This window comes from Pinus tabuliformis, chromosome 2_2 (assembly GCF_031772625.1).
Source record: "Pinus tabuliformis cultivar Carrire ecotype Pingquan chromosome 2_2, CPIR1, whole genome shotgun sequence".
Lineage (NCBI taxonomy): Eukaryota > Viridiplantae > Streptophyta > Pinopsida > Pinales > Pinaceae > Pinus > Pinus tabuliformis.
Window position 1 is genome coordinate 1241923348 of NC_142300.1, and position 27260 is coordinate 1241950607.

Sequence of the window (27260 nt, forward strand, 5' to 3'; positions counted from 1 at the left end):
TGAAAATTTTGATTTCCAAAATTATGTTGAGATATAAATATGCCTAGTTATGTCCTGGATTTTGGGACATGTGCATTGGGTAATTTAATTGTGAGTTAAATTACTTAGCATTAAATTATCATTTGAGGTTCGTATACTTGTGAAGTACACTTGCACAATATATGCTAGGAAATCAACTTTTAATTTTAACTCTAAAAGAAAAATTCTAATAGAAATAAATGAATGGTAAATCTATGCAAATGAATCAAAAGAATGTGATGAAGAAAAAATGAAATATCAATCTAAAAAGAAATTGAATTTTAAATACTACAAATGCAAGGGAAATCTATGAGATGAAATCTAGTAAAAGGACACACATAATTATGATGGAAGCAATGAAATGACTATTCTTGAAAGCAGTAAAAGAAAAGACAATATTCTAATCTAGTGAAAGCAAAGACAACCTATTATAGGAAAGAAAAAAACTTTTAATCTAATCAAAGAAACACTTATGCTAATTAAAGAAATAAACCTAATCTAATGAAAGCATTTGAACTTAATCTATCAAAGTGTTATGAATATAATTCATATAAAAATAATAAATATAAATATAATACTAAAAAATAATAATTAATTAACTAATGGTTAGTTAGTTAGTAATGAAGAGGCATGTCTTAGAGACATGACCATTCATGAAAGGGAACCTGCCTAAGGTATATAAGCATACCCTCATTCTCATTTGTAATAATCTCATATCAATTCTTATACAATATTTAATATCCATTACTTGTCCTACAATGAATGTTTAAGCCTTCAAAGTATTCTGAAGATTTCCGTTGCATATACAAACTTTGTTCGTTACATTGGTATCAGAGCCACGTCTGATCCTGACTTTTGGCCATCAAACTTCATCAACATTGTTGTTGTCAAGATTCAAGTGCTTCACTACGAAGTGGGAGGTTTTCCATTTTGCCAGTTTCACTACTAGGACTTTGGCCATTAACCAAAAAAAAAAAACTGAAATATAGAAAAAAATAGATAAAAATTTATATTAGAAAAATAAAAAAGATCATAAAAAAAATATTCGAAAAAAAAGAATTAAAAGAAAAAGAAGAAGGTTAAATATATTATATTAAAATTAAAAAAACAAAAAAAAGTCAAAAAATAGTAATTCAAGATTACAAAAAAAAATTAACTTACTGACTTACCAAGCCGACCCAATTCACAGTTGAAGGCACCAAACACTAAAAGCATGCCCTCGACATGACTCAATTTTTCTGCAGCCCGACTCGACAGTCCAACGCCACCATCGCCCTCGCAACTTAACTGTTGTGTAGCCTAATATGTTGACTCCTTACTGCCGCAATTTCGTCCATGCCACCCCGCTCTTCACTCTCCCCACAACAACGCCATTGCCCCTGCTCCGCTGACGTCCACACCACCATCTCGTTCTTCTGCAACCTGTCTCACCAGTTTGGATGAGCCACCATAATCCTTTGCAGTTGCCGCCTGTGGCATTGACCATTCCCGACACTCCCTGGTCGTCGATCACGTCTTCCCTTGTACTGTCTTCCGCCTTGTTACATTCGCATCCCAAATCATCTGTGCTCAATTCTGATGTCATATCTGCTGCACTTCCTTTCCTGACTAGCCGCTGTTTAGTCATTGGCGCCTTCGTTCCAACCACCATCCACTACTCTCTCCCACTATGTCTGTCCAACTTCCACCGCTTTTCTACACCTCCGACCACCGCTAAACGTTGTGTTCCTACCCGCTAGACATATTCTCTCCTGCACCACTGCATATTTGTTCAACCTTACAAACATACCGACATATCTCCACATTGTACGCTCCACCTCCGTCGTAACTCGATTCATCACTATGACTATCCACCTGCTCCCATGCCAAGTAACAGGTCCAAGAAAAAAAACTTAAATGCTGCCATTACTGCCGTCCTGTCGGTGGACCCTTCAACTAATTTGATGGGTCAACAAGCAACCCATCATGACGTTACAATTGTGGTCACGTTGTTTGTAGTTGGTCGTTTCGTAGTGCTTAATTACAACGCTTATTTAGAATTAAATCATTAAATATATAATTATATATAGAATTATAAATATATATGTATTATATATATTTAAATTATATATAACTTCATTATATAATTAATTAAAAAAATAGTAATAATAATAATAATAATTATTCAATTATATATATATAATAATTATAATAATAATAATAAAAGAGAAATTATTTTTTAGAATCCATAAAGGTGTTCAAATTCACTACCCTAAGCTCATCAAAAAACATGAAAGAAGTCCATTTTTGAAGAAAAAAACAAATGGAGTCTGATTCGAAGATGAATAAAGAAACTATGGATTCTATACATAACTCTACATTCTGGACCAGATGTCCATTTTGTCGAACAAAAGACCAGTATTTGTTGATTTTTAAAAATCAGAGGATACCTTGTCCAAAATGTCGAAGGTTGTTTACTTTGGAAGAATATCAAGGTAATACTCATACACAAATAAAAAGATTAAAGGAAGAAATCACAAAACTTCAACAAAAGAATGAAGCATCAGAAAATAAATATAAAGATCTTGAAGATTGGTTTCATGAAAAATCAACAGAAAGCAACAAAGAAATTTGGCGTCTAAGGGATCACAATGAGAAATTACTCTCACAGATAAAAAATTCCAAGGTTAAGGAACAAAGACTAAAACAAGAAAAGGAAAGTTCTGATAAGGAACTAAAGGAGAATATATTAGAAAAATAAAAAGAAAAATCGTGCCTAACAACCCTTAATAAAAAATTATTAGAGCAAATAAAAAACTTAAAAATAAAGAGAAAGATATTAAGGACAAAGTCAACGATTCATAAAATGGCGAACTTTCATGTCTAAGGAATCATAACCAAGCCTTACAGAAATAAAGAAGCTTAAAAGTGACAGGAAATCACTAAATGAAAAGTTAGAACAAATTCAAGAAATAGTATCGAAGTCTCCAGTCATTTCAGTCCAAGTTAAAGATAAATAAAAGAATATCGATCTAGTCAAAATCATAACTCAAGCAGAGGATAAACCTACTTAAGTGAAGACACATCCAAAAATTGCAGTTCAAACGATGGACATTCCAAATGATGATTTAGTAGCCAACTCAACAAAAAAGATGCCTGAAGGAAGTAAGGAAACAATCACTAAAATGATAAGGGAAAGTTCAACCAGAAGAACTATTTTTCGATATTCGAATCACAAGAGAAGATTTTCCAATCAATCTACATACCAGTATCATTCAGAACATAAACGAAAAAATTATGTTCCCAAGAATACTGAAGTTTGCAGAATCTAGTCCTACGATAACTATTCATCACAAATTTATAGAGATCATAAGATTCCACAAAAGATTAATCTAGGATGGCCTAATCTATTCTCAATATGACAAATTTTTCTGGCACTCAGAGCATCATATCATCTTGTATCAACTAAGATGAAAGTTAAGAGACAAGAAGATATTCTCAGTAAGATTTGAGGACAAAGCTTCTTGAAGAGAGAGATAATGTTATGAATATAATTTATATAAAAATAATAAATATAAATATAGATATAATAATAATAAATAATAATTAATTAACTAATGGTTAGTTAGTTAGTAATGAAGAGGCATGTTTTAGAGACATGACCATTCATGACAGGGCATCTGCCTAGGGTATATAAGCAGGCCCTCATTCTCATTTGTAATCATCTCATATCAATTCCTATAGAATATTTAATATATATTACATGTCCTACAATGGATGTTTACGTCTTCGAAGTATTATAAATATTTCCACTGCGTATACAAACTTTGTTCGTTACACAATATATTAAATCTTAATCTATGAAAACATTTGAAATTTAGTCTACGAAAGCATGGAAATATTTAATTTATGAATGAAAGTAAATCTAATCTATGAAAGCTTGTAAATTTAATCCATGAAAATGATTCCATATAATTATGAAAGCATTGAAGACTGTAGATCAATTCAAAAATTCAATGTGTGTTCAAAGCTTAGAGTTCATTCATAAATTAAAACCATGATTTGACTAAGAATGATTGTGCAAGAAAATTATGCGATGAAATAATTTATGCGAATGAAATGAATGTGCTTGACCTGCAAAAGAACATAAATGGAATGAGCAACAAAACATCTAATCAAAAAACTTGAAATAAACTTAGTAGGAAATGAGCATAAAATAAACTAATCTATCTTGCAAAAATAAAAAATTAAAATACACTCATACTTATCAAGTGGCCATTCTGAAGTGCACGAGAGATGGAAAGTTCAGGAAACTATTGATCAAACACCATATCTCATCATGAAGGCATAACCATATCAAATGATTGTATTAACTGAACAATGAGTGAACTACAATGGTATTCATAACATATAAGCATAGTGTCAATCTTTAGCATTCAAAAACTTAACACACCTTTCATTGGAGAAGGCAATCTTATTTATACAGAAACAAAGATCACTAATTAATAAATGTAGATCCAAAAATCTCTCTTAGATCCATGTATCTCTCCTATATCCACAAATATATCATGTGGTTACAACCATGTGTTAACATCTAGCAAGTAACATCTCTACATATCCTCTCACAAATCTCTCATAGCTTTGATAGGAGACACTTATGAAACTTCCATGATTCTTCTCCATGAAATGTGCTTGATCAATGATCCAAAATCTTCCTCAAATCTTCAAGAGTTTGAAGAGGAAATTCGAATTTGAGACTTAGAGGCCAAATATAACTTTGTTGGAATCTTCAAATATGCCTACAAACATCACAAAACTCATCGAACTTTTATATATAAGTAATATCTGTTATAGATTTGATCCAAAAATATATGATAAATAATAAGAAATAACAAGATCTGAATATAGATAGAAATGCTTCTTTATTGATCAAACCCTTAAGGTAGGGCAACGCCATACATTCACTCCTTAAGGAAGGAGAACACTCCACAAGCCATATGTCTGTTCATACAATATTCCTTGACATCTATCAATGGGGAGTCTCTAGCCTCTATATAGGCCTCATACATACAATACCATGGGTCATTACCATGGTTCACTCAATACCATCTATCTAATACCATGGGCTTATTACAATATTGCTAACTACTTGTGGTCCCTTACATGATACGGGTTAACCACCTTATTTATTACTATGGCCCATCCCATTATTACATTACTCCCTTGGGTACAACCCTCTGTACCCCATACTATCCCCCCTAGGTATACTACATTCCACCCCCCTTAAACATGTTTCGTCCTCGAAACATAAGAAGAACACAAATAATAAGATCTACTCAAAAGAGTAGTCCGCTGGTACCATGCACGTGCATCTAGCCATCCCAGAGAAAGGTGAACCCTCGATCTAGTTGGTGCCTCGCTCGCTTGAGATGGAAGTTGGACCTGGCGGCTCTTCTGTGTTGATGTGTAGTAGGTGGATCGTCACGCCTCTCTATTTTTCATGCAGGGGTTGTTGTCCTTGTGGCTAATTCGTTGACATCTTGTTGGTTGTTTTCTTGCAGGGTGATGTGGGTGGTGATATGCTGAAGTTTTAACCAATGGTGTCTTTTTCTTTAATTCACCACCTAATGGAGCCTGATTGGTATCTGGTACATGTTGTGGTGCCTACTGTTGTTTCTTATCTTCCAATATTACTTCAACCACTAAGTCCTCATCTGATGTATCAGTACCTGTAACATTTTTTGCTTCAGCCTCCTTGGATTCTCCTTGTTTTTCTGGTACCTGGTTTGATGTTTGTGCTTTGTTGTCAACCATTAAAGGCTCATTATTTGATGTTTCAGTGTCATTAGAGCTTTGTGCTTCTACCTCCATAGTCTCTGCTTGGGTCTTAATAGAAATATCCTGCAATGTTATTTTCTTCTTTTTATACCAGAGTTTCATGAATTTTTTCTGCACATTAATATTAACAGTACCCATAGATTCAATCCAAGGATATCCCAAAACAACATCCATGTTATCCATATCTGAAATATAAAATCACAATGCAACACATACTTATCCATAGAAAGCTTCAAATCTTTATAAACTTGCACCTCCTCATTATTAACCTGTGTGTGCTCCATTTGTTTTGCTGGAACTTGCAATTTTTTTGCCAAATTAACATTGATAAAATTATGCTTGCAACTAGGATTTATAGACACAACGATCTTCTCCTTCTGAATCAATCCATGAACCTGCAATAAGGAGATACCAGCAGAAAATAACCCTTTAGGTTTCTTGGTTTCCTTCTTTCCTGTAAAAATAAAATCTTTGCTAGGTTGTGTGCCTGTCTGTCTGAGCTTAGTAAGAGGACCCAAAAAATTAGATTTATGGTCAAAGTGGTCACAAATGGATTTTGCGAACATCTGCCAAGTAATTGTCCTTGGATAGCATTTAGAATGCCCCTGCCACCATTGCCATCTTTCTTGGTCCAAGTAAAGGTCTGCCACACGTAGTTTAGTTTCATCATCTATGATGTGATTCAGAGTGAAATATTGTTCCATTTGTTCTAGCCATATTGCCAGATTCGAGCCATCAAATTTGTACATCTTCATCGAATTCCGATCTAGGCACTGGAATTTCAGATTCGCACTGCCGCTATCCCGCCTTCACAAAAATTTCTGAAAAAGAGCTGATTTTAAATCAGCGATATCTCCCTCATCTGTACTCCGATTCGACCGATTTTTTTTTGAAATTGGGTATTTTTTCACAAAGAACTCAAATATACAATTAGATTATGCAAATATTTCCCTGGAACATACAGATTTGATCTGCAAACTCATTGCCCCAAAAAATGTCTACAACACAGCTGATTTTTAAATCAGCGATATCTCCCTCATCCGGACTCCGATTCGACCGATTTATTTATTTATTTATTTTTATTAATTGGGTATTTTTTTGAAAAAAGCCTAGATCTGTAATTAGATTCTGCATATTTTGCACCAGAACGTACAGATATGATCCACAAACTCACCGCCCCGAAAAATGTCTGCAACACAGCTGATTTTTAAATCAGCGATATCTCTCTCATCCGGACTCCGATTCAGCCGATTTTTCTTCTTCAAATTGGGTATTTTTTTGCAAGGAACCCAGATCTACAATTATATTCTACGAATTTTTCACTAGAATGTACAGATCTGATATGCAAACTCGCTGCCCCAAAAAGTTCCTGCAAAAAAAAAAAAAAAAAATCTCCACTTTGCCCAGGAAAGTGCTCTGATACCACTTGTTATAGATCTGATCCAAAAATATATGATAAATAGTAAGAAATAACAAGATCTGAATATATATAGAAATTCTTCTTTATTGATCAAACCCTTAAGGTAGGGCAACACCATACATTCACTCCTTAAGGAATAGAACACTCCACAAGCCATATGTCTGTTCATACAATATTCCTTGACATCTATCAATGGGGAGTCTCTAGCCTCTATATAGGCCTCATACATACAATACCATGGGTCATTACCATGGTTCCCTTAATACCATCTATCTAATACCATGGGCTTATTACATTATTGCTTACTACCTGTGGTCCCTTACATGATACGGGTTAACCACCTTATTTATTACTATGGCCCATCCCATTATTACATTATTCCCTTGGGTACCACCCTCTGTACCCCATACTATCCCCCTAGGTATACTACAATATCATATTATTTTTCTAATATTTAACCATAAATTCACTAAAAATACTAAAATAAATGCTTTGGAAAATAACAAGTATAAACCCATTTATGATCATGAAAATGGTCTTAATGTAGGATGATGGAGCTATGAAATATGGTAAATATTGAAGGAAAGTGAAAGAAAAGAGGGAAAAATGGATAACATTTTTAAGACCCAACAATGTTACTAATAAATAAATTGAGATATATGTGTCGTTGCAAGACAACATGCTTGGTATAGCATGATAGAGAAACAAATAATGTGTAATTTACATGGATGACGCTAATGGTTGAATGCATGTGGAAACACATAAAGAGACTCAGTACAACAAGAACAAAGTCACTTATAAGAGTTCTTAGACACCTGAGACAACATTGCATAATATTGGAAGAGAAGGAAGAAGAGGGGGCATTCCCTCAAGACCATTGATAAGCATTGAAGGGCTCCTCCTGGGAGAAAATGGAGGGGCAGTACAAGTTCAAAAGGCTACCATGAAATCTTGAAGAAGGCTCGGGCTGATATTTTATTCATGAACCACTGGAAACATCAGAACTCACAGGGATTGAGATGTTGTGGTTGTTGAATATTTATGTTTTGTGTTCCTCATTTAATTTTATGCTTTATTTTTCATTTGACTATTGATCTGTGCATGATCATGCTACCTTGTTTATGGTTTTGTATCATTGTTATGATTTTCTATGAATTTTTCATTTTCTTTCTTTTACCTTCTATGTCTTGGGTCTTAGGAAGATTGTTGGATTTAGAAGCAAGGAGATATTGGAGCTCTAGGGAAGAGCTCCATGGGACCCAATGAGAAAATTAAAGACTCGGATGAAGTCTAGTGCATGAATGAAGGGTAATTGAAGGTGAGAAGGAAGAGTATGACAACCAAGTGGGTTGGTTTAGTCCACAAGGATAATGGACATCAACCATGAAAATGGCTCAAAGGAGGTTCTCTTGACCTTGAATCTAATTACATTTGCAAATGTATTTTTGTGATCATGCTGATGTATATGTATTAATGCCATTTTTTCTAACAGGGTCTTGTCAAGAATGATTCTTGTGGAAGAATGATTGTATAAAATTTAATTGATGCAAATACAAGTGGCAGGTTTGGGCATGTACTCCATTAAGCGTCATGTTGATGCTAGAAGAGAGTTTGAAGGATTAGAGAAGCTCTGATGATAACATAGATGAGAAACCCACGAGGCTTTTTGGATAATAATCACAAATCATAACTCTGATGATAGAAAAACTGAGAAACTCATGAGGCTTATTGGCTAAAATCACAGAGTAAGCTCAAATGATAGTCCAGTTCATAAACCTAGAAGGTTTTCTGGCTGATAATCAATAAGCAGTGGTTGTACCTTAAAATGATGATAAATCCAGTAGAGGTTATGCTGGTTAACAACTTCTGGGAGGTTGAGGCACCCAAGGCTAGTGGGAAGATAACATATGATGGTAGTTCCGTGAGGTTGGTCTAAGAACACATGTGGAAGTTCCACCAAGAAGCTGCTAGAGAGTGCACTCTTATTTCTTCAGGAGTAACGCAGCTAATAAAACCTCCTCAATATTAACTATATCTCTCTCTCCAAGGCTGAATTGAGACTCTCTGTGCTCTGCATGAACCATTGTGTTGATTTGTAACCATTGTGGTGTAACAGTGAGGAGTTGTTGAGAACACCCAAGAAATGGGATTTGTTAATGACATGTGTATGAATGGCTAAGGACCCATTCAAAGTAAAAGGAAGACAAGAGATATGATTTAAATTATTGCAATTTATTTGTAGATTTTTATTGTATATTCAAACTGCTTATGTGATATGCGAAAACAAAAGACATGAATCTACTCTACTCATTAGCGGAAACAAAAATTGACTGATGAAATCATGAAGCAAAAAAGGAAGAATTTCAATTGGTCATAACACAATGTTTTTTCTGGGGAAAGAAACTGATCAAAACCCCGACTATCTATATTGCATTAACTAGAAGATCCGAGAAGAAAATACAATGCTTGTTCAACCCAAATAATCTTTGCACAAGTACAATATATCTCACTGCTTCACAAACCAGCTCAAGCCAACTCTTAGCCAAATTTGCCGCCTGCCAAGTTCCTACTTCCTTACGCAATCCCTAAGGGAATTAACCCATATTTAATTGGAAAAATCCCTCACCACAATTGCGCAATCCATCACAGGCGTTCTATTGATTGCATGCACCATTTGTACAACTCGGAAAATTATACAACTGATAGTACATTGTCCCTAAACTCTAATCTCAACTCGCTCTTCCTATGAATTGACATGCATGAGTTATTTTTGAGTGAATTATCAGTTATCTGATTGATCACCGCATGTGAACTAACTCCAATTTAAGTCACTTGACCTCTCACTAGTTCCTTGAACAGTTAGAACTAGTTTAACTGAATTTAACTAAGTTAAATTGAATTAAATAATTACAACTCAATAAGAACTCAACCTCGCCCCCTATAATTTAAGGATCACGCTACATGACTCTAGATATACTTCCAACTAGAATTTATTGAGTCAACTAAGTCAACTTAACTTATTTAACTACTACAAGCTACTATGAGAATATAATTACAATTTAATTCCTAATTTAATTCAAGGACAAATTAAATTAGGATTTTCTTGTTTCTATTTTTAACACTCCCTCTCAACAAGAAAGGGATTATCTCCTACCCTGATCCTACCTCTGTGAAACTCGAATTTGCATCTTGACAATGCATTTGTCAAAAAATCTGCATCCTTCTCCTCTGTAGGAATGCAGTCCAACAACATGATTATCCTCTGCACACAATCTCGAAGATGGTGATACCGGATGTCAATATGCTTGGAACAATCATGAAAAAATATATTCTCAGAGAGTTTGATACAACTATAATTTTCACTATAAATCATTGTTGGGTCCATCTGTTGACCAAACAAACCAACATGAATCTTCCTCATCCAGATAGCCTCACAAGCTGCTTGAATAGCAACCATGTACTCTGGTTTTGCTGAACTGAGTGTAATTGATCTCTGCTTCCTACTGTACCAAGAAAATATTGCTGACCTAATACTGAAGATTCCACCTGATTTTCTCTTCCTGTCTGATGGACTCCCTACCCAATCTGCATCTGTGAAGCCTTGAAGCTTCACTCCCTCTGTCCATCTGAACCAAATACCAAACTGAGTGGTGCCTCTGAGGTATCTCAACACATGTTTGTTTGCCTTCCAATACAGTTTGGTTGGCTTCGCCATAGCTTGACTAAGTTTTTTAACTGCATAACACATGTATGGCTGTGTGTTCACCAAATACATAAGTGAACCCACAAGCTGTCTATAAATAGTAGCTTCTACTACTTAACCTGAAGTAGCGTCCTCCTTCCTCTAGTTATCAGCTAGAGGAGTCTCCATGGGTTTACTACTCTCCATGTGGAACTTCTTCAGTATCTCGTTGGCATACTTTCCCTGAGAGACAAACAATTGCTCATCTCCTTGTCATACTTCCATACTAAGAAAGTAATGCATGAGCCCCAAGTCCTTCATTTCAAATTCTCTTGCAAGATCCTCTTTGCAAGACTTGATTGGCTTCTAATCACCTGTCAGAATCAAATGGTCGACATATAAAACAATAATCAACAATTTTCCTTCAACCACAATATGGTAAAGGTTTGCATTTGCTTCACTTTTGGTGAATCCAAATCCGATGAAATAACTGTCAATCCTAGTGTACCAAGCACGGGGTGCTTATTTCAGTCTATACAACGCTCGCTTGAGTTTGCACAAATGAAACTCTCTATTGAAGGTATCAAATCCTTTAGGCTACTCAATATACACCTCTTCCTCAATCATGCCATTGAGGAATGTTTTCTTTACATCCATCTGATGTATCTTCCATCCCATCTACGTTGACAGTACTATAATAGATCTGATTGATGAGTACCTTGCTACAAGAGAAAAAGTCTCATCGTAATCAATTCCCTCCACTTGAGAGAACCCTCTGGCCAAAAATTTGGCCTTGTGTTTCTCCACACTCCCATCTGCTACTTGCTTTACTTTATAAATCCATATGGAACTCACCACTGACTTGTCTGCTGGTCTTGGGACCACCTCCCAAACACTGTTTCTGATAATGGAGTCATACTCCTCAACCATGGAATCAACCCACACCGTTTGTTGCACTACTTCCTCGAATGAGGATGAATCAATCTCTGCACTCTTGCTCATCATAGCCATGTAGCTAGTGTACCTCTCTGGTGACCTCCTCTGCTTGCCCTATGATGTGGGTGCTCCCACATTCTCTCAAGCATCATGCAATAACCTGTCAGCTTCTCTGGTGTGCTTTCTCCCATCTCTGGAAATCTCTGCATGAGTGGGTATTTCCACTCCCTACTCCTCTACATGTGGCTACTCCACGTCATCCTGAGGTTCCTCCTTTGGAGCTAAAAGCCCCTCACCTTCATGTAGCTGAAGCTCCCTCTCAAGGGAGCATCTCATGGCCTTCTCTTCATCGAGCATCACATCTTTCTGAACCATTGTCTTCCTGTTGGTTTGCAGGTACATCTGATAGTTGTGAGGTGTATCAATGTACCGCACAAATATGCCCAACTTTGTTGTTGGCTCTAGCTTTTTTTGTGCATCTTTGGTAACATGGTGGTAGAATGATGAACCAAATATCCTATAGTATTCCATATTTGGTTTCTTCTCTGAAAAATCCTCTTCTAGTGTACTCATCTTGAGGATTCGATGAGGGATTTTATTATGCAAATAAACAATTGTGTTTCATGCTTCAACCCACAAGTGTAATGGTAGACCCTGATCATGCAACATCGCCCATGCCGCTCCCACAATACTTATGTTCTTCCTTTCATCCACCCCATTCTGTTGTGGTTTATGAGGTGTTATCAACTCCCATTGAATGCCTTCTGCTGCAAAGAAGTTCTTGAATTCATTTGACACATAATATCCACTGTCATCACTTTCAAGAGATTTAACTTTCTTTCCAGTATCTTTCTTGACAACTGATTTAAATTCAAAAAACTTAGCGAATGTCTGATCTTTCTTCTTCATGAAGAAAATCCAACACTTATGAGTAAAATCATCAACAAATATTACATAATGCATGTTCTTGGCCGTGGATTTTGTCGAGAAAGATCCATACACATACGAGTGAACTCGATCAAGGATTGCTTGTGCTCGGCTGTCTTTGTCATGAAAGGAAGCTTTGGCGTACTTCCAAAATGTACACCCTTTGCATGTGTCTCTCTGCTCTAGTGTACTCTTGGGAATTCCTGTAGAAATTTGCTACTTGATCTTCAAAGATTTGTGGTGTAATTGACCAAATATTCTATGTCACAAATCACCGATGTCTCGACTCTACACATTCTATTATTTAGTGCTCAAAGCAAGGCAATCTTCTACCTCCAATTTGTAGATGTTCTTCACTCGAACCCCTATCTGCTTCACTTGTCCTGTGGCTATGTGACGAAGGAAATCCTTTCCCTTACTAAATATCACATCATAGCCTCTATCCTCCAACATGGCAACAAAAACCAAGTTCTTCTTCAAACCTGAAACATACATGACATCTCTCAAAGTGAGGGGAGAACTAGACTCCCTCTGAAAGGTAACAGGACCAATTATGGTTGCACTATACCTCCCATCATCACACATATCGATATGCATTTGGAGATCCTTATCCTCCAAGTTACTGAAGAGCTCTTTGTTACTGGTCATATGGAATGAAGCTCCACTGTCCAGGTACCACACACTACCCATCACCGATGACACCATGCAAGCGATGAGGGTAAAATCCAATTCGAATTGCGAAGCAAGAGATTCACCTGTCGCTCCTCTTGAGGGCTTCTTACCGGCCTTCTTGTGCAAACACTTTGTGGCATAGTGTCCCAGCTCGTGACAGTGAAAACAATTGATTTTCAACATGTCCTTCTTCTCACGGCCTTGACTGAAATCTTATTTAAAATGGGATGAATTCCCCTTCCCTTTCTTCACCTTCTCAGCTAAGGAACATTTCTCCTCATCATCATGCTTTGATGAGGATCCATCTCCGGTGTTCTACTAAATCTCTTCCTGTACCAAGTCAGACCACAATCGCTCCCACTCTGGTAGCTTCTCCCTCCCAACTGAGTCCTGGTATTTGTGCCATCTCTTGGGAAGTCCTAGAAGTGCTAGGCTCACCATATCATCTTTTGCAATATTAACCCCAATACTTTCAAGCTCATCTCGAAAAAAACGCCTTCTTTTATATTAGAAAAGAAAGTACATTTACATAGTTCTGTCACAATATATTCATCTAGTCTCTACAAAAAAAACCAAAACAGAATTCTACAGGAATTGTCTAAGATCTGCAACTGAAATACTATCATCCACTGGTCCTTCATCTATTGTTCAACATATGTTCAGATAAAAAAAACCAAAAATTAATATAACAAAATATCATAATATAGGTATATCTAAGATGTAGGAATGGTGCCAGTAGTAGTTCTGGAGTCTTGGTTGAATGCAACATAATGAATGACCCCAAGAGTTGATGAAATGCCTCTTTTTGAGAGAAAATTAGCGATGATATTCTGCTCCCTGTAGATATGATTGAAGTCAATGCACTGAAACGATCCAATCAGAATGTGGATGCGCTTCATCCAATAGGCCAAAAGAGGAGGTTGAAAGCACGAAAGACCCTTGATCCAGTCTATGCAACCTTTAGAATCTCCAAAAACATGCAGTGTATTGAAATTAATCTAGCTAGCAATAAATAGTAGCCCCCATAACGTGATGATTTCTGCCCTGTTATTAGTACCTGTACCACCCTCCCACCAGAAATGATGATATTTTCCGGGCATAGTAACAATGAGGACACCACATTCGCATTGTCCAATATTGCAGGCCCCATCAAAGAAACCCACCAGGAACTTGTTCCAGACGTCCTGCAAAATGATTTGCTGAGGATTTTTAACACGTTTCATGGGTCATGTTTTAGAAAAATATGACACAATCCCCATGACAAAGTATCTTATGTCAACTTGTTTGTTCTAAAAAATCTTGAGATTCTTGCAGCGCCAAATGCCCCAAATGATGAAGAAGGGAAAAGTACCAAATTATTGTTGAGACACAAACCAATGTTTGAAGCAAGCCATCAGGGAAATATGATTCCACTCCCCATCAATCTGTAAAACAAGAAGTATCGAATTCCAAATTTCTATGGCAATATGGAAAGTCAAAAATAGATGATCAACATCCTTTTAATATTGCTTACACAGAATGCAGATACTTGGTCCAATGAATCCTCTACGAGTTAAATTCTTCCAAGTAATAATCATTCAAGGCCAGCCATCCGAAGAATTTGAGCTTTAGAGTAAAGTCCCATTTCCAAGATTTTTGATACCAAGAGTATTCCTCAATAGAAGTAGATGAGATGGTAATGGAATTGTAAATGTCGTTGGTCGCAATCTGATTCTTATGAACTTGTCCAACTCATCTCATATGATATAAATATTCCTGTGGCCTCAATATGTCTAATATAGATGGTCCACTCTGTATCCAAACATCCAAACAGATCAATGTCTTCTGCCCGGAGCCAAGATTGAATATTAGGTGAATGAGCTCGAAATGTAACAATATGAGATAATAGAAAAATACCTTTGCCATGCAAGTGTTGAAGAAGTGAAACAAATAACATATGAACCCCTTGTAAACCTCTAATTGTGTCCAATCCAACCTTTATCCAACAACCATTACCAACCTCCTAGCAAAGCCCCACAAATAACTAATGTCTTTGCCTCATCATACTATGCCAGATGAATGAGGATGAGAGAGGAATTTTCACTCCACCTTTAATCTAGACTTCATAATCCTGATAAGTCAAGTATTTGCCTCTGATGATCTACAACCATATACCCCTACCCGACAGTCCTCTCCAAAGACTTTTGCAGATGAGAGCCCTATTAAAAGAAAGAGTATCCAATATCCCCCAACCCCCTTTGTCAACAACTTTGGCTAGAAGAGACAATCTAGTGAGATGGATCTTACAAGAGGGGTCTTTACCGGACCATAGAAATCTAGCCAAAATCACATTGATTTTATGTATAATTTCCATTGGCAGCATATAAAGGTGCATCCAGTACACAGATAATAATTGTAGGACAAATTTGATTAATATGAGCCTACCCCCGATGGAGAGCCACCTAAAAGTCCAATGTGTTAGTTTGAGATCAAATTTTTTAATGATCCAACTCCAATCTACGCTTTTGTACCGATTCAACTTAATTCAGAATCCCAAATATAGGAAACCAGAATCCACTAACCATTTAGTAATCCCAAATAAACCACAAATCTGATCAATCTCACCTCCTGTCACTTGTGTAGATATAATTTCAAATTTACGAGAATTCTTATTGAGACTAGAGGCAAATCCAAAATAGTAAAGTATATGATGGAATTGTGACCATTCTGTAATAGAAGACTCACCACCAAACAGAAGGTCGTCAACAAAAATAAAATGGGTGACATTGATTTGTCTGGTCATCTTGATGCCCATAATCAAACCTCTCCCTCTGAAATCCATAATTTTTCTACTAAGAGATTCCATTATAAGTAAAAACAGAATGGGGGATAAAGCGTAGCCCTGCCTTAATCCCTGATGTGCTTTGAAAAATGTAGTAAGGAGACCGTTAATAATAATTGCAAAATTGGCGGAAGACACACAAGCCAAAATCCAGTTAGCATTTTGAATATTGAGGCCAATTTTGTAAATGATCAATCTAAGAAATTCCTATTTGACACTATTAAAGGCCTTGCTGATGTCAATCTTCACGAGGAAAGAATTATGACTCTTGAACTTAATAGAATGAAGAAATTTCTATGCTATGGCCACCGCATCTTGGATCTGTCGCCCCTCTATGAAACTGAACTGCTCCAATGAAATATGATCAGTAAGAAGAGTTTTGAACCTGACAACAATGAGCTTAAATATAAGCTTATAAACATAGTTGCAAAGGGATATGGGACGAAATTGAAGAAAGGAGTATGGTCACTTCTTTTTGGGTATTAATGCAATGAAGGTAGCATTAATGGCACCCGCAACACGACCCTTAACACGAGACTCTTCCACTGCTTTCAATAAATCCCGTGACATAAGTTCAAAAAAATGGATTTATAGCTCGACCCCCCAACCACCTAGTCCGAGACTTTTTTCCTTGGCGCAGACATGGAGAACGCAATGCAATTCCTCAATTGTGACAGGTCTTCCAAAAATGTCGTTCTTAGGCTCCTGTAGCATCGAAGGCATAAGATTAATAAAGTCCACTTGAGTGCTAAAAGAGAGTTCTCTTTAAGAGAAAAGTGCTTTAAACTGATGATATGCGTCCTGCTCAATATCAGATTGTGAGGTGTATAAATCACCCCTTATCCTCGAATGCTCCTTATAGATTTTTTCTTCTGCCTCATAGATACAAATCTGTGAAAAAATTTCGAGTTCCTGTCTCCAGCTTCGACCCAAATTGCCTGAATTTTATGTCTCCAAGCCACTTCCAGTGCCTTAAAAAATTCTCTTTTCTTAGCTTCTAGTGACAGAATCTATTTCTTGTGTGCTTTAGAAGTGAATAAGGGATCTTCCAGATCAAAGAGGTCCCTCAGAGAGGCGTCAATGTCTTCCAATTTATGGGAATCAACGATTCTTTGTTCTTTAACCCACTTACGAACCCCCCATTTTAGACATTACAGTTTATGACTCAAGTTATCCATTGGAAATGACATTGCATGTTGTCCTTTCAAAATCTTATGAACAATGTCATTGAAATCCTTGAGTTCCAACCATGAATGGTTTAAATTAAAAGGTGAGCTTTGCAACTAGAATCCCCTACCCAAGAGAGGATAATTAGAAAATGGTCTGATGTGAATGAGGGGATAACCAAAGATTTGAGATCTTCCAATCTAGAAGCAAGATGATCCTTAACTAGAAATCTATCCAAATTTTTAGAGATGTAATCAATCCCAATGCAGACATTACTCCAGGTAGGGACGATTTTGGATGGGAAAATATCTCGGAGGGATAGTGCATAAAAAAAGGATTTAAATTAAGACTCCATGGTATCAAACTTCACCTTGTGAACCCAAATTTCATTGCTATCCATTGTCAAATTGGGATCACCAACCACTATAAGAGAAAGCAGGTCCAGCAAACCAGTCTCCATAACCCTATCAAAAAAAAACCGCTTGCCTGTATATGGCGCATAATGATTGATGATGCAGAGACGAGTGACTGATACTCGGGAATGGCCAGATAATAAAATACCTGCAGGAGTCATGTGAACCATGAGCTTGAGACTCTAAGGCTTCCAAGCCACCACTAATCGACCAGGGAGTCCACATGAGATGGTGGCACAGACTAGCCACCCTGGGAAAATATTAAGAATGATGTCCCATGATCTCTCCCTGGAGATCACTGTTTCTTGTAGAAGAATCAAGTCTGGTTCGTACCTGTGAATGAGGCCTTTCATTGAGTGAGATTTATGCTTGGCCCCCAGTCCCCTAATGTTGAAGGATAAAATAATCATAAGGGAACTAGTGATTCAAGTTCGTCCACTCTAAGGACCCGAGAGAGGGAGGAAGATGGAATCGAGGCATCCAGAGAAGCGACCGGATATAAACAGGAAAAAAATCCTTGACTTTGATTGGTTTCTTTTCCTGGGAATGGGTGGTTGATGCAATAGGGGATGAAGAGGAGATTTCTTTCCCCAACCCCGCCTTGAGATGGAAAAAGGAATTTTTAATGGAAAAGAGCTCCATACTGGTAGAGTCAGAGAATGATATAGCTTCCAGTTCACAGTCCAAAGAAATATGGGAGGTGGAAAAGAAATGAAGGTTCGATGGGAGGGGAGCAGGTGGCCCGGGAGGAAAGTGGACTCGAGGGGATGTTCAGGGAACCAGATTAGGATTTGGGATGGAGGGGGGGTTGGATACAGTGACATCATCTGAATTAAAAGGAGGAGTCGAATGGGGAGGTGAAGAAATATGTGTAGATGAAATATTGAATCCAGGAGAGGATACCAAAGGAGAAGTAGATGGATTGTTCCTTGGATTTGGTAGAGGCTAATAAAAAAATTCCCATCCATCTCGAACCTTGATTGAATTATCTAGAATGTGCCTCCAAGAAGTTAATCAACCTGTCATTCTGCGGTTCAGACAAGAATTAAGTAGATGACCCCTCGAACGACAAGCAAGACATCTACGGAATGCCCCAGTAATCTATACTGAGGCTGAGAGAGTAAGATTCCCAGGATAAATCCAATGTAGATAATAGTTCACCACCAAAATATACCTCGATGAGCACCCAAACAATCTTCTTATCCATCTGTACTAAACAACCCTCATCCTAGAAATAAAAAATGCCAATGGAATTAGCAATGTCAATAATCGCCGAGCGATTCCAAAGTTCAAGAGGAAGTCCCAATAACTTGGCCCATACAATCTTACACCAAGGAGATATTGATTGAGGATTAAATCCAGCCTGCCAATGTTGCAACAAAAGAAACCCATGACCCTTAACCCAAGGTAGAGCATGGATGAGATCAACATCTTCAGGGCTAAGAAAGTGAAAGAACACCCATCCATTATGCAACATACTAATCCTCATATGATATCCAATGTTGGGAACCCAGAATGAAGTCAACCAACTCTTAATTTTCTCACCAGTGAAGTGTATGAATTGCCAGTGGCCGAGCAAAGCGTGTAAATTCAATCTTCTATACTATCCCAAAATGACTCAGGCCACAGAGCCAAGGGTTTCAGAATGATACTCGCCTTCAGGGATTTGTGTTGTTTTCAACCACCTTTTTTTCTAGTGAAAAACACTTGAGCGCCCTTCTGAGAAACCTCAGGAAAACCAGTTACATAATCACAAATTTCATCGCTCTACGAGTCGATACAACCCTGGTTTTTGGCATCTTTGTGATGGAAACAAGGACCTCGGGGTCTGGGGAGGAAGGGAGCTGCATGGAGGACAGGCGTCGACAATCGAGCACAACATATACAAATGGAAAGAAGGGGGAAATGTACCAGCTTGCTAGAGGTCATAAAGGGGATAAATGGAAACATAAATCTAATGGGTATAAAGAATCCAACTGCCAGATGTTGAAAGGATATAAGGGTAAGGAACGAATGCAGACCTCTAGAATCCCCAGAAAAATACGGGATAAATGTAATGTCAAGAATGCAATTGGCTTTGGGAGAAGATCATTAATGAAAAGCTCATGACGCCCAAATGATCGGGTGATGAAAGGGAGAAGGGGTACTGAAAATGACTCTATGAAAATGTCCTAAGGAGAAGGAGGCCACCGATAAGTGATTAAGATGAGCCTATCACAATCAACTAATGAACTAAGTCAATTTGGAAAAATTCAAATTGACTTTGCCAGTCTCGAATACCACCAATTCTCAGTAAACAACCACTCTCCAATATTTGAAAAAATCTGTTGATTCTAAGAGTTTTGGTCTGCAGGCAGAAAACCACCAAAGTTGTAAACGCCAATCATAGGATTCCTCAGAAGATCCTACTCCATTAATGGAGTATCCTTAATGGAGTTTCCTTACTGTGGATATTCGAGACAATATGATCTCGAACTCCTTCAAGGATAATACTTCTCGCCTTTGCCACACACTTTCTCCATTCAGCCAGATCTTTAGCATCAGATGTTGGAGGCTTCAAGATATCATGATCTATGAATTCCTTCAACCCATTATCTTCCAACACTACCTCCGTCATGTCCTTCCAAGCTATGTAATTCGAGCTTCCCTCCCGGGCATACTCAAGTTTCAAACTGTAGAACGACATCCTGCTGACTCTGCAGTATGAAACTGCAAATTCAATTTCACTTGCACGACAAATTCGTATTCTCCTCTTCTATAGTGATTTTAGTTCCAATACCATGTAGATTTTTATTGTAGATTCAAACTGCTTATGTGATATGCTAAAAAAAAATACATGAATATACTCTACTCATCAGCGAAAACAAAAATTGATCGATGAAATCACGAAGCAGAAAAGGAATAATTTCAATTGCTCATAACACAATATTTTTTTCAGGGAAAGAAACTGCTCAAAACCCCGACTATATATATTAAATTAACCAAAATATCTGAAAATAAAATACAACGCTTGTTCAACCCAAACAATCTCTGCACAAGTACAATCTATCTCACTACTTCACAAACCAGCTCAAGCCAACACTTAGCCAAATCTGCTACTTGCCAAGCCCCTAATTCCTTGCGCAATTCCTAAGGGAATTAGCCCATATTTAATTGGAAAAATCCCTCACCACAACTGCGCAATCCATCATAGGCCTTCTACTGATTACATGCATCATTTGTACAACTCGGAAAACTATACAACTAATAGTCACCTGTCCCTGAACTCTAATCTCAATTGGGTCTACCTTTGAACTGACATGCATGAGTTCTTTTTGAGTGAATAATAAGTTATCTGATTGATCACTGCATGTGAATTAAATCCAATTTAATTCACTTGACCTCTCACTAGTTCCTCCAACAATTAGAACTATTTTAACTGAATTTAACTAAGTTAAATTGAATTAAATAATTACAACTCAATAAGAACTCAACCTGGGTCCCTAAAATTTAGGGATCACTCTACATGACTCTACATAGACTTCCAACTTGAATTTACTGAGCCAACTAAGTCAACTTAACTTAGTTAACTGATACAAGCTGCTATGAGAATAGAATTACAATTTAATTCCTAATTTAATTCAAGGACAAATTAAATTAGGATTTTCATGTTGCTATTTTTAACATTCTTTATGAAGAATCTCACATGAGGTTGTATGCCATGTTACAGGAAAGCATGGGAATTTCCTAGTTTGGGTGAATGAAGCTGAATGAAAAGAGGAACAACAACATCTTGAAGATATCAGAGTGTGCAACAAAAGCACCAAGAAGACTGCAAAAGAGCCACTGAAAGATGGCCGATTTAATATGTATACATCCATTGAGTTTCTAGACAAGCGACTGTACATGTGAATTGTAATTGTAATCGAGCTATAAAAATAAAGCTCCAAATCAATTTTTCTTAGTTTAAGGCATGTTTTATTTTGTGTTCAGTTATAGAACACAAAGGACATTGTTCCTCTAAGCAGGTGGGGATTGTGACATCCCCTATGGGTTAATTCTCCCTTTAAACATTTTCCTTGTAATTATGTAACCATAAATTAAAATGGTCGAGAGAAAGGGACATGGATTCCATTGCTTGAGGAGGGAGATTTCTTGAGGAATTGGTTATTTTAAATATCAGTCATGGGCTAACTAAGTGGTTTTAACAGAGGTGAATTTCTTATTAACTCAACTAAAAAACAAGGACATGTATATGTTCTAGATGGGAAAAAAATACAAGCAAAGGAAAAGGCCTGAAAATTAATGAGGAGCCTAGTGATGTGCTGGCCACGAGGAGGGTCTGTGCAAACCCATGACAAGTAAAAGTGGTTAGTCTATCAAAAAACATGGAGGAGACACTACTTCAAGTAGTTAGAACCCAATGCACATAAAGAAAGAATAAATGGGAAGTGGAGTTTGATAGGCTTTGGTTGGGGGAAATTAAATTATTCAAGATTGATACACATAGGAAGAGAAGGAGGGAACAAAAAGAAAAGGAGGATGAGAGGCTCATGATGATCAATCATAGTTACTAAAAGTGAAGAGAAGGATATCATGAATGAGAGAATTTACTGAGAAGGGAAGCTCAGATGATAGTTCAATTAAGAAACCCAGTGGGCTTACTAGCTGATAATCACTAAGTAGTAGTTGTGCCTTATAGGGATGATAAATCCACTGGAGACTATGTTGGTTGACAACTTCTGAGTAGTGGAGGCACTAGGGCTAGTGGGATGATAACACTTGATGATAGTTCCATGGGGTTGGGTTGAGAACACAGGTGGAAGTTTCACTGAGAAGCTATTGGAGAGGAAACTCCTATTCCTTCAGAGGTAACATAGATGATAAAACCTTCTTATCATTAACTATATCTTTCTCTCCACATCTGAATTAGGAATCCCTATGTCCAAATCCCTATAGATGTTGGGATTCTACATTATAAGTCCCTGTATATAAAAGAAAATGTTCCCTGCCTTGTGTGAAGTTGTTGAATAGTTGGTGGGTGAAGGTAGGGTAGCCTTGAGACACCATAGTTCACATATTGATTTAGGGTGGAGGTATAAGCCTCTAGACTCACATGTTGATTAATGGTGGAGGTGAGAGTATGAATTCCATGTTTTAGCCTACAATGGTAGAGCTACAATTATTATTGAAGTAGCTAAAGGGTCGAGGTGGTGGACATCTAGATTCCCCATGAGAAATTGATTTCATGAAGTAGTTGGTGGGTGGAGGTGGATAGTCCTCTAGAGCACTTATCTTTGCTAACAATATTAGTTTAACCCCTCAAGCACTCATCTTCAAGGTTTGGAATCTGGCTCAAGGGTGACCACTACAAGAAAGACTTGGTTACAATGTGTCTAAGGTTGGGTGGAGAGTTGAAGTCCCAATATTAATTGCTAAGAACATTTGATAAGATAAGTGTATACTTAACCTCTATACATTGATTTTTATGCATATGTTTGATGTGATGGATTAAAGTCTATTTTGGTACTGATTCAATGTGTTGGTCTTGTTAGCGCTTGAAATTTCACCTCAGGCTGAGAAAGGTAAACTCCAAGGCAACATCAAACCACTTAGCCTCGTAGCTAGCCCTACGGGGCAGGAGAGGGCTCTCTCCGGTCTATCTCGGTAGAGATCTTCAACGGGTGAGATAACCAATAAAGAACACTGATTTTAGGCTAGTAAACTGATAAAATATTTGATTTGAGATTTTTAGGATTTTGGTGGAAAATCGGGAAAAGGCAATTTTGGGTGCGGGGATTGGACACAGTTTTTGCAGGGGGTTCTTTGGGGCAAGGTAGGAGATTGTATTGATGCCTTTGAATTAAGTGAATGGATAGGAATGACCGGTGAGGAGCTAAAGAGAGCAAGAAACCTTCAAGAGTTCTCTTTAGACAGATGAAAACATAAATATTAAGCAAACTTAAAAGCAGAGCATGGCAATCATGAATTCTACTTTATCACTTCATTTGCCTATTTGCAGAAGGAAAAGTAAGAAGATGATTCACATAAAAAACTTACAAGTACAAAGAGAAACACACTATCAATACATGTAACCACAGGAATCCCAAAAAGGACTGCAAAACCCTGGTCTTTCTTCCTTTGCCAAAATTGCAGAGATACAATGAGTAATATAATAGAAGCTTTCTCCCTCAAGAGTCCAACCATGAAAATGACCAAGAAAGTACATAATATAGGCAATCTAACATCTTTCCTTGCCTCTAGGGGTCGAGCTCACTATCCTAGGAGCTGTTTCAACCAATTCTAAACTGAGCACTGAAAACTAGGCAGTCAAAACAACTTGCCTCTATAAGCTAGGAAACCAATTCATTCATTAAATTTTTGCCTATCTCATGAATGAATCTTCTAGAAGAGATAAATGAGTGTCAAAATATCATAAAATTACATCATTTACAACAAGGAAGATCAAAATCTACTCCAAAAAGTCAAATCCAGTCAAAACTGCATTTTGCTGAGCTGTAGGTGAATTTATGTGAAAACTGCCCAACACGTCGCGCCCTGATCCTGAACGCGTCACGCGCCTTTGGAGCTGCTTTTGAGGCACTTCCAGGTGTCCAAATGAGGAAACTGTGGTCTTGTTGGAAAGGTCTGGATGTCTACTTTCCAACCCAAGTGGAATTTCTGAATTTGGTGGCCATTTGCCCCTCCACAATTGCAATCTCCCAAGACTGCTTCCTGTGTGTCAAAAAGGTGGCAGAAAGTCATTTTTTGCTTGTTTTTTGACTTTCTGGAGGCCCAAAACTTGGTGAAATTTCTTGGAAATTGCTGAGCAAGTGTATCTTTGCATGAAAAATCCAAAAATGCTGAGTTTTCTTGAAAAGGAGTTTCCCATCGAAAGGGTCGCACGCAGCGCGCGACGTGTTGAGGGCAAAAACCTGTGTTTGGCACAAAAAATTCACAATTGACAAAATTTTCTCCAAATTTCTTGAAATTTGGGTTGGGAGTCCCCAATCAAGTACCATGCTCAGTAAAAGAGGCTTTGGCCAAAATTTGGAGTGGATCGGGCCTTTTCCGTCGTTTTAGTGCCTTGGCCAACCTCCTTGGATCTGGCGATTGTATTTTTGACATTTCTCTAAAACCATGACACCTGTGCAAAAAGTGAAAGAGGTTTTTCTTATTTGGCATGTTGTGGAAAAAAAACTCTCTCATTTCTCCAAAATTCATCTTTGATTTCTCTGAAACATCTTTTGAGTGAAACTTATCCCAATGTGTGAAACAAGGAATTTTGTCGAAATGAAGGGGATAGGGGGCTTCTAAATTCTTGGGGAAATTTTTGGGAGTGGGGAGGGATGTTAGGAAGCAGGGGAAAGTGGAATCTCAGAGATTGAGCGAGGGGAAGGGGTCCAAAAGGGCAAAACACAGGCCAAACCTAGAAAATTGCCAGGTTGTAGCTAGAAACTAGGGTTTGTGGAAAAATGAGGAATTTGGGGAATCTCGGTGATGGGAAGCATTTGATAAGGTACTTTAAGGATAGGGGAAGGTGTATGAACATCAGGATACAAGTTTTGACGATGATTTGACCGTCCAAGAGAAATTGGCTTTCAAAACCCTAGGAGAGGGAAATGACCTTGCCTAGGTGCAACTGAAGCATGAACAAGGTGTAAAATGACTCATTAGACACTGACATGATAATGAAAACCCTATGAATGATGATAAACTCAGCCGAATGGTGACATGGACCAACATTTGGACAACTTTAGAAGGAGTGAAAGCAAACCCTAGACCTAATGCCTAGTGACCAAATTTTGCTTGAAAACTCTTTGAAATGACAAAATTTGACCTTGACACTCTGAGACCACTTTGTAAGAGCATATTTGATCACTGGAGGAAGGCTGGAAAGACTGACACTAACATTGGCTCCAATGGGGATGGTAGCTCCTTGGAGGTGCCAAGAACCGCAGATCTCTGTAAGAGCTAGACAGTGCCTTCATCCATTGGGCGATGGAGTCATTATTTGACAAACAATACAAGACTTTGACTCATTTATTGACTGAAACCTGACTCAAGCCGACACAATTATGAAACCTACATGACTGAAAACTGACTCACAAATGACTCATGACTGACTTAACTAAAACAAGAACTTACAAAGCTTATTGAAGGGCAACAGTCCATCAAGATTTGAAATCATGATGACAACCACCTGTGTTTCTTACAAGACAATATACATCAAACTATATCAAAATGCCAATGCAACCAATCAAGCAGATGCCTTCTTGATTGATTCTCCTGATTAGATCTTCTGGTCAACAATACAAACCTATCACTGGGCATCCAAAAACATAGTTGACCATGGCTGCAACAAAACACTGTAATAAACACTTTCACTGCTGGCTGCAACAAACTTGCTAGAGGATCGTAAAAAACATGAAGATTTGCCATTGCCACCTCCTGCTGAAAGATCAAGGTGTCCTTTGTTTCAAATTCTGATCTGCCTTCATCATGTGCTTCGGTAAAAGTATGCTCATGGGCTTCAAAAAACTCTGAACAAATGGATGGGCAGATCTCTTCTTGTAAAAACATTTCAACACATGAGACATATGAAGAATCTGAAAGGTAATCCTGTATGCTATGATCTTCTGTAGTCTGACAATATGGTAGGTCATCTTCATATGATATCACAACCAAATTATCAAGTTCCTTATTACATTCTTCAATATTATCAAGCACAATATTATCATTTACATCGTCTACCACAAATTCACTCAAAGAAACTTTTTCACTTGCTTGAGCAAAGATCTCACCTTGCTGTTCATGAACATCTGAATCCAAAACTCTGTCTATGATCTCAACAGTAGAGCTCTCTTTAATGGGCTTCAGCACAAGATATTCCTGGTCATCATAATCTAAATGTTGTTCTGAAGTAGTTGTCCTAACATTATCACATTCTGCAATCTGGTCTTCTTCTGTGGGCAGATCTGAAACAAGCTCTTCTCTTTCATCATCTTCCACTATATGACCATCTTCAGCCTGCTGATCTTGATTCTGCTGCAAAATGTCCTGATCATCTTGATGGGAATTCTCTAAGTTTTCTTTATGCTGCTGAAATGGATTTTCGTACAGGGCCTCCATGATTTCAACATCCATAAAATTATCATCTTCATAATATTTCTCAAGGCTTTCAATAAAAGTAGAAGCATGTTTGCAACAGTCATGAACCAAATTTAATGATGGATAAGATGCTTGATATCTTTCAATGAACAAGGCATGAAAATCCTTTAAACAATAAATACAAGCAGGCGGCAAACTTTCATACCAAGATTGAGCTGCACCTTCCAGAGTGGCCATGAATATCTTCATCAAGCAATCTTCCGGAAAATCAACCTTCAACTTGCGAATATGCATGTG

At 37.5% G+C, this 27260-nt stretch overlaps 1 protein-coding gene across 1 annotated transcript in view; it reads right to left on the reverse strand.

Moving 5' to 3' along the window:
• Positions 1-1685: 1685 nt before the first annotated feature.
• Positions 1686-27260, reverse strand: part of LOC149197990 (amino acid transporter AVT1I-like) — a 71751-nt gene continuing 46176 nt past the window's right edge. The window contains exon 4 of the mRNA XM_089408887.1: positions 1686-1872. Coding sequence (XP_089265013.1) covers positions 1686-1872 — 187 coding nt within the window. The remainder of the gene's footprint in view (positions 1873-27260) is intronic.